The 14,726-nt window shown below is 33.8% G+C and overlaps 1 protein-coding gene across 5 annotated transcripts in view; it reads right to left on the reverse strand.

Moving 5' to 3' along the window:
- LOC149799150 (ankyrin repeat and MYND domain-containing protein 1-like) overlaps positions 1–14,501 on the reverse strand; it is an 87,033-nt gene extending 72,532 nt beyond the window's left edge. For all 5 annotated transcript variants that reach the window (XM_089958277.1, XM_089958276.1, XM_089958275.1 and 2 more), the window contains exons 1-3: positions 14,389–14,501; positions 9,955–10,193; positions 4,959–5,053 (exon numbers count right to left, since the gene is read on the reverse strand). In XM_089958277.1, the coding sequence (XP_089814403.1) occupies positions 4,959–5,053; positions 9,955–10,174 (315 nt within the window). In that variant the 5' untranslated portion in view covers positions 10,175–10,193; positions 14,389–14,501. The remainder of the gene's footprint in view (positions 1–4,958; positions 5,054–9,954; positions 10,194–14,388) is intronic.
- Between the last annotated feature and the right edge of the window lie 225 nt (positions 14,502–14,726).

A 14,726-nucleotide genomic window follows, 5' to 3' on the forward strand; every position in this document is an offset into this window, starting at 1 on the left:
CACAATAATTATATCAGTGATAAGTCAGTCAATACAAATATGCACCTAGAAAGGAGCCAATCCCATGGTTGTAGCTCACAGACAGGTTTTTTCCCCGCTGACCACTGCCTGACACCAAGTATTGACTTAAATGTACTAATGCCAAAGATACAACTGATTACATTAAACATGTCACTATGTATTGCAGTGACTTACAAATTTATTTATGTGGACAAGGGGTATCTCCAACAATTACTATACTGCTGATTTATGTTTGCTGCCAATACTGATGTTCTGTCAAACATGATATGATACATGGTGATAGTATCTATCTTTGTTGCCAATACTAATGTTGTGTCAAACCTGATGATGACACATGGTGATGGTTTTATAAGACAACATTACTAGCATACACTGATCTATCTTTGTTGCCAATACTAATGTTGTGCCAAACATGACATGATACACTGTGATGGTTTTATATGACAACATTACTAATATACACTGATCTGTTTGTTGCCAATACTGATGTTGTGCCAAACCTGATGATAGAACCTGGTGATGGTTTTATATGACAAAATTACTAGTATACACTGATCTATGTTTGTTGCAAATACAGATATTGTATCAAACCTGATATGATACATGGTGATGGTTTTTTATTAGAACACTACTAGTATAAACTGATCTGTGTTTGTTGCCAATACTGATGTTGTGTCAAACCCGATTATGATACATGGTGAATGTTTTATATGAAAGCATCACTAGTAGATACTGATCTCTCATTACATGATTTAACTCTAGATCTAGGTGTATACTTTTTACAGCTGGGTTGGTGTTAAAAACAGGTAAATATGGTAGCTTTTAGAGTTACCTGCCTGATAATTGTAAAACTGAAATACAAAAAGTGGTCTTTGATGTCAAACATAATAAGAAAATGGCCTTTATGTAAAATAATTTGATATGATTCATATACAGTAGTGTTTGTCAGGGTGCTCCTTTAGATATATACCCATAAAACCTAACTTTCATTGTATCATGAGCTGCATCAATGCACAGTAATTGACACTTAAGTAAGTTGCCTTTAATATTGCTCATGGTACTAGAAACTAGAATTTCATGCCTTACATAGTGTCTAATGATATACCTTTGATTATACCATGTAGACAAACCTTTTCATGAAATACAGACTATACATGTACTCATATACTGTACAGTCCCTGTCTATATTACCTTTCAATAATCTGTGTAGTGGGATCAATGTGGAAACAGCGTGACATTGGAATGAAATATTTAAATGCATCTCAGCTCCAAAAAAAACAGAACAGCTCTGTATATACTGGACCTTAAAAAATATTTCTTTGTCTTCAAAGGGATACATGCCCTTCGGACCTGTTAATTTAAAAGGGTATTGCAGATTTTTACATAGGGATAATTCAAAAGACACCTGACCATCATCCGTGAGCAAGTCAATTTTTTCAGCACTAACTGCATCTCCCTAAATCTTAAAAAGAAGGGGAAATTAATCAGTGTTGCTGTTGTCTTTCTACCAACATTTAATAGCTGCTGTTTGAAGATTATTGTTTTTTTTGAAGAGCACCACATTTACTGCATGAAGCATGTTTTGTTTATGAATTATCAATAACAAATATGTCCACAAAATGAACCTCAAACTATAAAAATTAAATATTCCTTACTGTCACCAAATTAAAGTTTGAAAAGAAAACTTTTTTTTCCTAATTTTATGTCAATGAAGAAACAAAATATTTATATCCATTTGCTAGATACAGTATAAATACACAATTTACAGCTCAAAGCACAGTTTCTGTCCAGGGTTGCACTGCTTAGATATATATGACATGGGATACAACATGGGATACTCACAAACAATAACTGATGCCACCACAGCATGTCAAATTTTCGTTATTGTACACTCAAGCCTGAATGTTGAGTCAGAAAACAATTTGTATTTATATAATTTTATATGCATTTATTTAACCAAAATGTCTTTCAAATTAAAGTACCATATTTACCACAAATGTTGGGACATGATAAAATAAAAAAAAATTACCTGTCCCAGAACTTAGGATGAAACATTTTTTCACTTTGGTCATATGTCTCAAGACTTAAGAAATGAAATAAATTTGTATTGCATTTGTGCTTGCCCCCCCCCCCCACTACACATTGCAATAAAATAGATAAATAAAATGCTTAATTGATAATAAAAAGAAAGAAACTAATCTTGTGTTATCATTTATTCCTTTTTTCAACATGAGCATTAAAGAATAAAATATTTCCATGAAATCTGTATAAATAGCGTAGGATTCCATACTGTAGTGTGTATCAATTATTTCCGATACCAGACACCACTTTGTTCATTGACATGAACATTGAGAAACAATTGTGTGTGGTTGTGCTCAAAGGTTTGAACATGTTAATTCCAACTGAAAACTGGAGCCAACAAAATCGCAAACAAGAGGGAAATAGATCATTTTACCAACAATAGAGAGAATATATGAGATCCTTTCTTGAAGATGCAGCTGTCTGTAATTGATCACTTTATCAAATGAGATAAATATTAGTCAGCTTTAGATCTCTAGGTATCAACAACTTCATACAACAATGGATATTTTACTGTGTAGACAGATAGAAATGTGGAAATGCATGAAATAATAACTTGGCTTGATTCTTGTTCTGATAAGAGAGCTATAAAGTAAACAAACTTGTACTGGTTCAAAAGCCTACCTGGTTAATTTTTTATTCTATACATTTCATCGTTTATATCATATTTGCAAAGAGATGATATGCCATCCTTGTGTAAAACTACACATTCTAGATGGGTTATTCCATTTTGAGTATACTGATTGGAAATTTGGAGTCAAGCATTTAAATGGAAAGAAGTGTATTTACAAGATGGAAAAAGCTGACAACAAAAATGAAATTTACACTGTGTACTGTCAGTGGCAGCCAATGTTATGCTGAAACATTATAGTTTTGAAAAATGATGTAAACATGTTTTGAATGAATGCTGTCATAACAAACATTTCATAAAAGTAACCAACATTCCTACATTATTCAGGAAACAATTACAAAAACCATGGCTAAATATATATGTAAAGGATTAAAGGAAATAAAGTTTCTGTGTTGAAAAAAAGATGCAGACTGGCACATTTCTCAGAAAAAAAAGATGCAGACTGACATATTTCTCAGAAAAAAAGATGCAAACTGGCACATTTCTCAGAAAAAAAAGATGCAGACTGGCACATTTCTCAGAAAAAAAGATGCAGACTGGCACATTTATGTTACAGTGCATTTAATGATTTAGGCTGTTTTGCATTATACTTCATGATCAATATTTACTACCATGAGCTGTACCTTATACAGAGAATTTGCAACAGTCAAATGCCAAAAATATAACTACTAATAACATATCTGGATGTTCTAAATAGTGTGGCAGTCGCGTGCTTGACACTCCTTCAAAGACATTCAGAAGATCCTTTTCTGTGCTGAGAAAAATTAAACACAATCTTCAGGCAAGATTGAACAACTCTAATACCCAGTCTCTGATGAGTGCAAAGATGAACTCTAATGAAATCCACATCACTTCAAACTCCCCAATGAACAGCTGACAGCAGTAAAGACTGCAACCAATTAAGACTGTATTCCACTATCCAATGGATTTTTAACACAGAAACTTGTATTAATTTTGTTGTTGCTGCTGTGTATGTCACCACTCTGGTGGCCTAAGCGGTTAGAGCAGCTGCCTCAGATGGGGGAGGTCGACAGTTTGAACCATGGCCAAGACATACCAAAGACTTACAAAAATGGTAAACAGCTGCCTCACTAGGTGCTCAGCATTAAGAGGTTAGTGTTATGACTGGTGAACCTGGTATCAGGATAATGTTACTGGGTGAGACATAATGCTACATTTCAGTGGCATGATGTCCCCAGTGCTAGACATCACTATAAACTGTCACACTGGAGATGTTTTAATGATATGAGTAACATTGTTAAAGCTGTGTTAAAACTATGAATCACACACACACACACATGTTGCTGTTTCAAGTTTAATGCCATTTTTCCGCCTGTGATAGGCTATAATCATGACAACCAGTATAACTGTTTGAGGAAGAACCCAGAAAAACCCAGAGAAGAACTGCTGACCAGTGGGAACCTACTGGCAAGCTTTCACATATTCTCAAATTGGCTAAGCCTAAGGCTCAAACCCACAAAGAATGAGGAGTGATGGCAGTGATCAGTAAAGGTGAGTATTATAGACAATCTGGCCACCTGGGGACGATGTATTTTCTTTGCAGTGAACATATGCATAATTGTGAGATGATGGTATCTGACAATGCTAAAGGACCAACCATTTATTTCTTTACAAAATGAGGTTCCAGGACCCAATTATATGTGGCTTCAAAAAGAAAGTCTTCCAACTATTTTCTGTTTGAAAGCGCATTAAATGCTCCATGAAAGCAAATACTTATTTTATTTTAATTTATTAAAATTTCCAATCATTTTCAAGAGGCTTAAATTAGTAGCACACTTTCTGAGTCTCAGAAACCCCCTAACACTGCCTGAGAGGTTAACAGGCATGTTCATGAAAAAGGCTTCTTGTGCTAATCGCTTCAGCATGACTAAACCTTTATGTGTTGTTGTGTTGTAAAATGAAAAACCAAACCATACAACTGAAACTAAATAATGATGTCGTACTTTAATTCCAAAGTAGGACAGCTGAATATAGACAAAAATGGCTTACCACTTTACGCTAACAAATAATTTTCAAATCAAGTGCAACATAAATTTATGTACTTATAATGTACCAAGCACCAACTGTAAAAAGTGCACCTGATCAAATTCTCTTTTTGGAGATATTTACCTAGAACAACTTAAAAGAACATTTCAGACAAACATTTCTAATGGGATTGCACTGTATTTCTATTTTCAACTCATTTTTAAGTGGATTTGAGTGTTACCTCTCCATTAGCCCAGGTGTGTTTTCCCTTGCCATGTCTCATGTCCTGTAGAAAATCTCCCACATATTGGCTACCATCTGGCCATAGTTGATAACCTGGTGAGAAAGCAAAATAGAATGATGCAAATTAAATGTCCTGAAATACAGATATACTCATTTTTGCAACTGCCATCAGGCCACACTGATATTACCTAGCTAGACTGGAAGAAACAATATCATTGAGATTATCACTTATCCTGTTATTTTAAATGAAAAATCCACATCTTTAATTGGACCATGCACTGCTGAAAATCAGGTGATATGATAAAAGCCACATGTAGTGTGCTAAAATCTAAACCAGACTACAGCTGATGGTCACATGAATAAAAAATCTGATGGTTTTATGAGATATTAAGATTGAGATATTTTATATCCTGTCACTGCAAATTATCTCTGATGAACTGATGCCATCACATTGCAGCTGATACCAGAAAGAGAACAGGGGAATTAAAACTGAAAACAATTTCCTACGAATTGAATGTCATCACACTGCAGATGAAAACTGAATGAAATCAACAGACACATCAGACAGATCTAAGAGACAGCAAATTTTGAAGATGTACATCTTATGTTAGAAAGAACCCCCCCCAATTCTTGGTTTCCACCATATCCATTTGACAAAATGACAGAACGCAAGAAGAGATGAGTTAACATAGTTTTAATACATGTCTCTAACAATAATTTCCCAGTCATGAAACAAAACTGTAACTTTTATACATGAGATTAATGCCATGACCTAGAATAACAGCTATCATTTCTGTGAAACACAAGATGAGGTTAACAAAATATGAAGAAACAAATGTGAGACAATATAAAACTGTTGAAGATATGGTAATATATGCCATTATAGCATTAGCACATGTACAAACACTGCAAGCTTCAGTGAACCGTTTGTGTGTCATTAAAATGTATTTATTATGTGTTGTCATTTCAGGCTAGCGCGACATTCGAACATGCTAATGTTTTTATGAGTTACTTGAGCTCATGATAAATTATTTACTGAAATATTAATAATAATAATAATAATAATAATAATTAATGTGTTCAAGGAAAAAACGATAGTACAGTGAAGACAATAAAGTTCAGGTGCCAGAATTGTCAAAACAAAACAAAGATTATCTCCTTTTTCCAGCACTACCAGGAAAAAATGTACTACTAATTTCCTTAATCCAGGACTTCAGGTGGATGAGTAATTTAATGCACTAGCTTTTACGGATCACATCTCACCTTTGTCCATGTGAGTTCAAGTTTCAGATTGGACAACATTTGTGTGTTAGAAAACTTGCCAATCGCTTTCCATAGGTTGGAGGTTCTTCCCGGTTTTTTCTCCACTAACTATATTGGCTGCCATGTATAGCAAGTTCTGTGTTTAAAAATGGTATTAATCTATAAAACCAAACTTCTTTTGTCCATGTAAAATGCCGTGTATCCACCAAACACAATGTCCCCAGCCCATAGAATCCTAGGTGAAACACTGTATGACAAAAACCTACAATGCTACTATATTCAGTATATTACAACATCTTATTAAACAAAGAGAATAGTTTAATGAGATTAAAATTGAATGGCAGTTGGGAAGGGAACAAATCCTGAACTTCCAAAGTAAAAGAAAGCTATCTACAGCCATGAGATCTGGATTTTAAACTGAGCAAGCTGTAGCATCCAACAAAATGTCTATGTTCTAAAATCATGCCTTCACTTCTCATGGGATATACATGTACAATATACATGTACAATATATTCATATACAATACAGTCACCTTGCCAGATCTAAGACAACAGTAGTTACAGGTGTTTAACCAAGCCACTCACTAAATAAAGTTTTAATTACCCTACACTCAAAAACCTTGTCACCCAAAACCTCTCAAAATCTTACTACCAGTAACATACATCTTACTTTACAATATACTATTACATTTGACAACCCAGAAATCTGGTTTGTGGTCTCAAATTACAAAATTTGGGAAAACTTGTATATCATGGAGAAAGAGATATCATTAACATAAAAAGGTTATAAAATTCCTTGTATTCAACTCAATTAACTTTAAATAAAACAACTGTGCAAGCAGAACAATGCTATATAAGTGATCGGCTTTAAGTAGAACAATGAACCATTGAGGATTAGGTTTCAACTAGTTCTATGCAATTAACCATTAATCTTGTTCCACATACATATGGAATAATCATAAAAATATTCTTATTGTTCAAGAGGGGATTTGAATAATGTAGATGGCATATTTGGGAATCATAGCATCATCTGGTACCAGCTATCATCAAGTAGCCTGGAGATGAGGTTTACAATTATAATTCTAAAGGAAATTCTCTGGCCTTAACATTTGATATTAAAATCTATAATTTCTAATATATCTAACACAGATCTATTCTTTGGAGTTATCAATGCAAGAATAAGATAAAATAATTCATTAGGATCATTAGTAATTTCCCATACTCAGTAATTTCCCATACCCAGAGCATAAATAACTTAAGAGTTCGAAATTTTTGGCAATATCACACTGCCATCATCTGCGACTAAGAAACAAGAATTAAGGAGTTATCAATGCAAGATGCTGGGTAATTATTTAGAATTAAAATAATATCTCATTAGGTTGAATCCAGACTCTGTAACAATTTAAAAATAAGAAAAATAATGAAAGCAAAAATACAAAGAAGTCAAATGTTCTCTGCCAACTCTGAAAGCATTTTTATCAAAGATATAGAGTACTATTAGATCCTATACGCAATCACCAATCAGAGCACCCTCGGCTTTATGTCTTGTGTTAGGAAACTGATGAGAACGAGGCACTGTGTCAAACAAACTGCCTGACAGCAGTGCAATGCAAAAATCATGGTAAAATATTACATGTTTTAAGTATACATATAAATGCATATATGATATACAGTTAGTATTTATATATACATTAATTTTCATTTATCAATATGACTGTGTTTACACTGAACAACAGTTAATCATGGGGGAGAGTTAATCCCTGTCCCATGACCTCAATACTATCAAGTGAAAGGGCTAATTAAAGTTACACTGAATAATTAACTTACAGTGATTATTTAATGCAGTTTTCATGCCAGAAAGGTCATTACAAGAAATTTAAATTTGTAAAATCCAACTTTCTGTTTATTGTTTTGACGATGCATTTTAGATTTGAGTTCATTTGGGATTAAGAGTATAATAACCAGCTTTTTGAATGGATTTTTCCTCAGACCCTGTATTAATTATTTCTTACTTTTCATTCAGTTTTAAGGACATTTCCTCAAATTAGGACTATTAATGTCCAGTAAAAGTGCTAACTTGGCTAGTTGTCTATAATAGTCCACCACTGTTTAGGTACACTTTCACAAGGCATACACTCCAAGCCTTGCTTTCAATCAGCAAGAAAACGCAATAATCTGCATTGACTCTTGCTATCGGTGACTGTGAAGCTTGTCTATTTTCCAAACAAAACTAGTCATGAGTTTTAAAAAAACTGAGAAACAGAATAAGATAAAATAATTCAATAGGATCATTTCCTATACTCAGTAATTTCCCATACTCGGACCATAAATATCTTAAAAGTTCAAATTTTTTGGCAATATCACATTGCCATCGTCTGTGACTAGGAAACAAGAATTAAGGAACACATCAGAAGAGAGTCATCTGTCATAGATCAACATTGTGGTAATATGGGACAGTCCATCCTGACATCTGAGGACAACATATGGAAAAGGAAGGTGAAGAAGGCAACTGAAATATGACAGCAGAGGCCAACACTGAACAGGGATGAAGAGCTTGAACTACCACCCATTTGTACTGGTCTCCTCAAATTACGTGACCATCATAATTAATGTCATCAACCTTAGTTGCTGATCAAGGCAGTGTTATATTGCTAAAAATTTAAAATTCTTAATATATTTATGCTCTTAGTACAGGAAATTACTAATGATCATGAATTATCCAAAGCGAGGAAGCAAACTTTTAAGAATTGTTTATTTTAGATTGCACGATTCATGCATCTAAAAAAATAATAAAATAAAATAAAAAATTACAGATGTCTTATGCACAAATATAGAGACACATATATACAACAGTTCCAAATACTTTTGTCATTGTTAAGAAGAAAATTATGTAACGTTTAAAGAGTAATTTGTTCTGTCTATCAGTAATGTGTGAACTAAAATGAACATCAAAGCTCCACTGAGATTTCAAGATATGATTGTTACTACAAGATTGTATTCTCATGATTGAAAACACAAACATTCTCATGAATTCTTCAAAAATAAATACTGTAACAATACACATATTGCTGATCACGGCACTGTTCCATCTGTGAATTCTTAATAGAAATGAAGACAACTGTTATTGCCAATCATTGCTTGCTTTTCATACGTACACTCAATTTTGTCCATCGAGGTGTGCAATATATAGTCAGCTATAAGATCTGAATCATCCAATCTTGATACTGACGGAACACTCTATAAATTTACATACAGCATGTGTGTTTGAGAACACAAAAATCTTGATGTCTTATTAAACCTTCATCATTTGATAGACTGGATTTTAAAGTATGTCCCTATAAGCATGATTGTTACAAAGTACTCAAGGAGGCTATGGCAATTTGAAAGATGTTGATTGATGTTGTTGTTGCTGTAGTGTTTAATGCCATTTTTCAGCATAAGATAGGCTATACATGGCAGCCAGTATAAATGGTGGAGGAAGAACCCCGGAAAACCCAGGAAGAACCACAATCCACAAGAAGCTACTGGCAAGCTTTCTCACATACCCAAACTGACAGAACCCAAGACTCAAACCCATGCAGACAGAGGTGAGATGGAAGTGATCTGTAAAGTTGAGTACTTTAGACCACTTGGCCACTTGGGGTCCCCAAGATGTCGACTGAAAAACCCCACATGGACAATAACTGTTGCAAGTTTTGGTTTAAAATGCTACTGTATACAAAATAATGTACCTTTTCCTGTTCGAACATTATCCACATAGTCACCCTCATATCTTGCTCCGTTGGGCCAGGTAAAAATTCCACGTCCCATTTTCTTATGGTCCTGTACCTGCCCCTTGAAATGGGCCCCACTTTTGTAGCTGACCTCTGTTTCTACTGGTTCAAATTTGGCACTCTGAAGCCTTGGCATCCGTTCTGAGGTTCCTAGTGGGGCATTTTGTTTTGCCATCATCTTCCACTTTTTGCCAGTCCTACAATTAAACAAAGGCAAATCAATATCTATCAAAACTACAAATTGTATCCTGTTTCTGAAATCTTGCTTCATTCTGAAACAGGGTTCTCAGACCTTAATGTAATCAGCTATCCCTAACATCATCTCCAAAGGCAAATTTTCTCAGACCATGTTTAATGTCAAACAAACTGTATGCACGCTTTAAATTGTTAAACAAGTAAGAAAAAGAAACTGTATTTCTCTAACAATAAATCCATGCCTGATGATAAGACCAACCCCATTTGAACAAGTGTTTGCAAATTTTGATATTAGGAAAAATATAATGCGTATGTCAAGTTAAGCCCATCAGTGCTGTCGAACAAAGAGTTTGATTATTAGCTACCATCCTGATGCTATAAGCAATACACATCTACAAACAGCAACTTCACAAAGAAAATGTGTGTATACACGCTAGTAAGTCTGCTCAGAATAAAAACGGTGATACGCCCTTCAAAAGGCAAGAGGCACTTTGCCCGTTCAGTTAACTTTTTCCCTCTTATGCTTCAGTATGCATGGTAATTAAAAGTCTATAGGATTAAAGACAACAGCATTACATAAATTCAGAGGTTACTTCCAATATTTTGATCTGAAGGAAATCTGAAATCCTAGATAAGCAATCAGCCACAGCCATGGATGTTATGCATCACATTTCCCCACCCACTCATCCATGTTAAAACATCAATAATTGAAGGTACAAAATTCCCTCAAATTTCCCTCACTTTCAACAAAAATTAAAATTTCTCAAATTTATCATTCCCTAATATTCCTCAGACTAAAAATTCCTAGATGTTTCTGTGATATGTGGGAATACTTTTGAAAAGATATAATCAGCTCTCATTATAACAACAAAGTTTGTTTCCAATCATTATGTCATAGTAACCAAAACAAAAATGTAATTCTTAAGTTCCCATGCTTTGGATAAATTCTATATTGTCAAACCAATATTTAAAAATGACAACGAGCTTAAAATAAAATTCTAAATTAATACCTAATACCACCTGGTACTGAAACTATAAACTTCTGCCATAACTTCCCAACATTTAAAAATCATTTTTTTCTTTGAAATAACATTTTTACATTATATCCTGTGAAGAATTCCTAATAAAAGTAAAATCCTAGGATATTCTGATGTTGTAAAGAACAATACATAAAGGAAATATCTATCTGAGTCTCCAGATAACCAATGTCTGAATCCTGACTCAGGAGCAGAATGAGCTGTTATAAAGATCAAATTAGCTATTGGACACATTTGTTCCCACCAATTCCTGTCGGAAACCAAACATTCTCTAGTAATGAAATTTGAATTTTGCTGAAACAAGAGTTGACTTAATATTTATTCTGCAGGATAATGATTAGGGAACCAAGTACTTAGGTCTGGCATATATCTATATGCAAAACTTTATGCAATTGACATTTTTCAGGAATCAACCCATGCCTTAAAACTGTTACCATATATGCCAGTACAGAATGCCGAACTAACAAGAAATGTATATCTGTTATGTAGAAAATAAACTATTACCATGAACACCAAAGTATATTTGAGTTTATAAAGTAGTCTTTTATGAGGTACCTTGTAAAATGCTCTAGCAACATCTGTGATTATAAAGTCAGTCTGGATGCTGAATTTTTGGCTAGTTCATGAATAAAGTCCAGTTAAAAAAACATGGCGCAAGACAACTTATCATCCTCTTGTCCTGATCAGGTAAAAACTTGCTGTACCAAGTAAAAATATACTACCTATTCTTACAGTGGCCAAAAGAATCAAATTCACATCTTGAAAAAAGAAAAAAAAGAAGCACCAATGTTCAACACTGCTTAGCATCTCACATGCTTCAAATATAAATTATTGTTGCCTATTCTGCCTAAATGTTTACATGAGTCCATAATATATACTAAAAGAAGCCAACTTTGTTTATTACACAGGTACCTAATGCTAACTTGATGGTAAAATGGGTCCAAATCATGAAAATCTTAAATTCTGTTTGAAACCCTTCTATAATTTATGTTAATTGATGCCATCATTTCCTCTGTACCTTAACTGTTGTCAAGAAACTTCCAGATGACAATTATTGATTGCTATGGACTTTTACAATGGTGACATGGTACTAAACTGGGTCTAGAAAAGAGCGTGTTAGATCTAACTGTCACAAAATTGGGTAGTACACATTTTTTTCGATATGCACATGTCAGCTTTCATTGTGATATCGCAAAACACAACATTCAATCTGGTTTGCTCTGGATCACACCTTTAGGTTTACCTATTTAAAAATGTCCATGTACTTTAACATTGAGTTTTGTCACATGTATTTGTTGGGGCATGTAAACAATGACCTATCAAAGGAATATGGATGTATGAAGATTCAAATAAAATAAACGGTTACCACCTAAAGGTATATGCAATCAAATTCTTAAAAACTTCACCTGTTACTGAAATAGTAGGAACTGAATGCAACATGTATAACTTTTACTATAATAAACTTACACCAATATATGATAAAAGACAACTTCAAGGTTTATATACAAATTTGAACAATTGCAGTTTCACAATAAAAATGATGAGTGATCAGGTTTAGCAGGTTAGAAGCTATAAGCTTATGTGTTACAAATTCCAGGTATTACTCATTTCACAACTGAAAAAAGTTCCCAATTCTATAATAAAAGTCCTTCAGGTCATGTATGTGTTCAACCCCAATTATTTCAACAATGGTAATTTTTTAGAATTTGAATCTACATATTATCAAACAACACTTTTTCAATTTGTTTGGATCCTCATACATCCATATTTCTTTGGTAGGTCATTATTTACACACCCTGAGATGTACAATATGCAACAAAATCAACAGTTTCTACTTAACGGTGTGATCCAATACAATCCACATTGAATGTTGTGTACTGTGATGTCACAATAAAAGCTTCACATGTTGATAAACAAATTTGTACTACTCTACAGTGAGATAATTAGACTCAATATCCTCTTTTCTTGTCCCCTTTTAATATTATTATTATTACACCATCCAGTATGTTTGTACCCCCTACTGATTTTAAAAACAGAAAGCATCAAGAATATAAAAAAATGCACCAAACTTTGTAATTTCGTTGATTTATAATTTCTCACCTGACTTTTGCCTAGGGAGAACCAAACGCTATCAACTTGTTGGAGTTTCAAATAAAAAAATTAGTTCCTTTAGAAACACATTACTATATTTGCTTGGGTCAGTCTAAGTTTTCAAGTAACTGATGTAATATAGTTCAATGTCTTTGACAATCTTAATAATGTCATAAATTTTGGATTGACATCTCTTTGAACACATTTATACAAGAGTTCTTCATATTTATTTGCTCAGTTTGTTTTAGAAATATTAAAACTGGACATTGCAAATATTGGACACAGACAACAGTTTTTACCAAAATAGACTAGTCTAGAAACAAGAAACAGACTGCAAGCAGTCTCTTTACTTGTTTAATCGGGAGCTTCTTTTGTGTTCAATGCCAATATATTTAATTCAAGTCTTAGGGACTGCTTGGTGACAATCAGGTTAAAAATTATAAATGCATGAATGAAACGACTAAGTTTTGAGCATTGTTTTGTATCCTTGATGCTTTTCCTTTTTAAAAATGGCAGGGCGTACAAAGAAATGGGTGGGTATGCGAATACTATAGTAACTGGCCACCACCGTAAAAGTCCACTGTGAAGACTAGAAGATCATTCAATAATTACAACTTAATAGACTTTGGTTAAACAAAATTGGTATTAAATTTTAAAACAACAATTTATATTTAATTTAAGATGAGTTAAATGCACATACATGACCTGTATGATCAGACTTTAACTAAATGGGTGGGAGCTCAAAATAAATGGTCAATCCTCGATATAAAATGTGTATTCTTTTTATTAGAAATATTCTCATTTGTGGGAAAATGGATCTGTTAAGCCAGGTTTCAGTGCCAATGATAATATCAGGTCTGACAGTTAAACAGAAGCACAGACGGAAGGGGTCTTAAGCCATACCAACGGATATAATTGAATGACATAAATATCAGTAAGCCACCTAACTTTACCGGTCATTCAATGTCTTTTCTTTGCAACAAACATAAGTAAACAATAATAAAAAATAAGGACATATATCTAATGAAGCTTTTCGTGCATTCTCTTCATAATTAAACATGTTTCTCACCTGCTGCAATTTCCAATGCACTCTTTATTTCTAGCAGGTCCCTCGACATAGAATCTCCTTATACCAACCCGCTTGGAGGGAAGTGTAAAAAGTAACTACTTCCTGTTTTTCCGCGAAGCGTGAAGCATTGCAGGTTGCTGGGCGACAGGGGCCGTAATAATGCAATTTGCAGCGATCGGATAACACCTCGGTCATTTCCGTTAGGTCGGCAGTAATTGTAGGAGTACACATTTTCTGAAGGGTGAATCGCATTGGATTGCACTAAATATGTTAAAATAGAAAAGGCCGACGATATTCCGATTGTGAATTGGTCTCCTTTCACAGCCAAATTGGTCCAT

The sequence above is a fragment of the Sinohyriopsis cumingii genome, chromosome 5 (assembly GCF_028554795.1).
Source record: "Sinohyriopsis cumingii isolate HCF-2022 chromosome 5, ASM2855479v2, whole genome shotgun sequence".
Lineage (NCBI taxonomy): Eukaryota > Metazoa > Mollusca > Bivalvia > Unionida > Unionidae > Sinohyriopsis > Sinohyriopsis cumingii.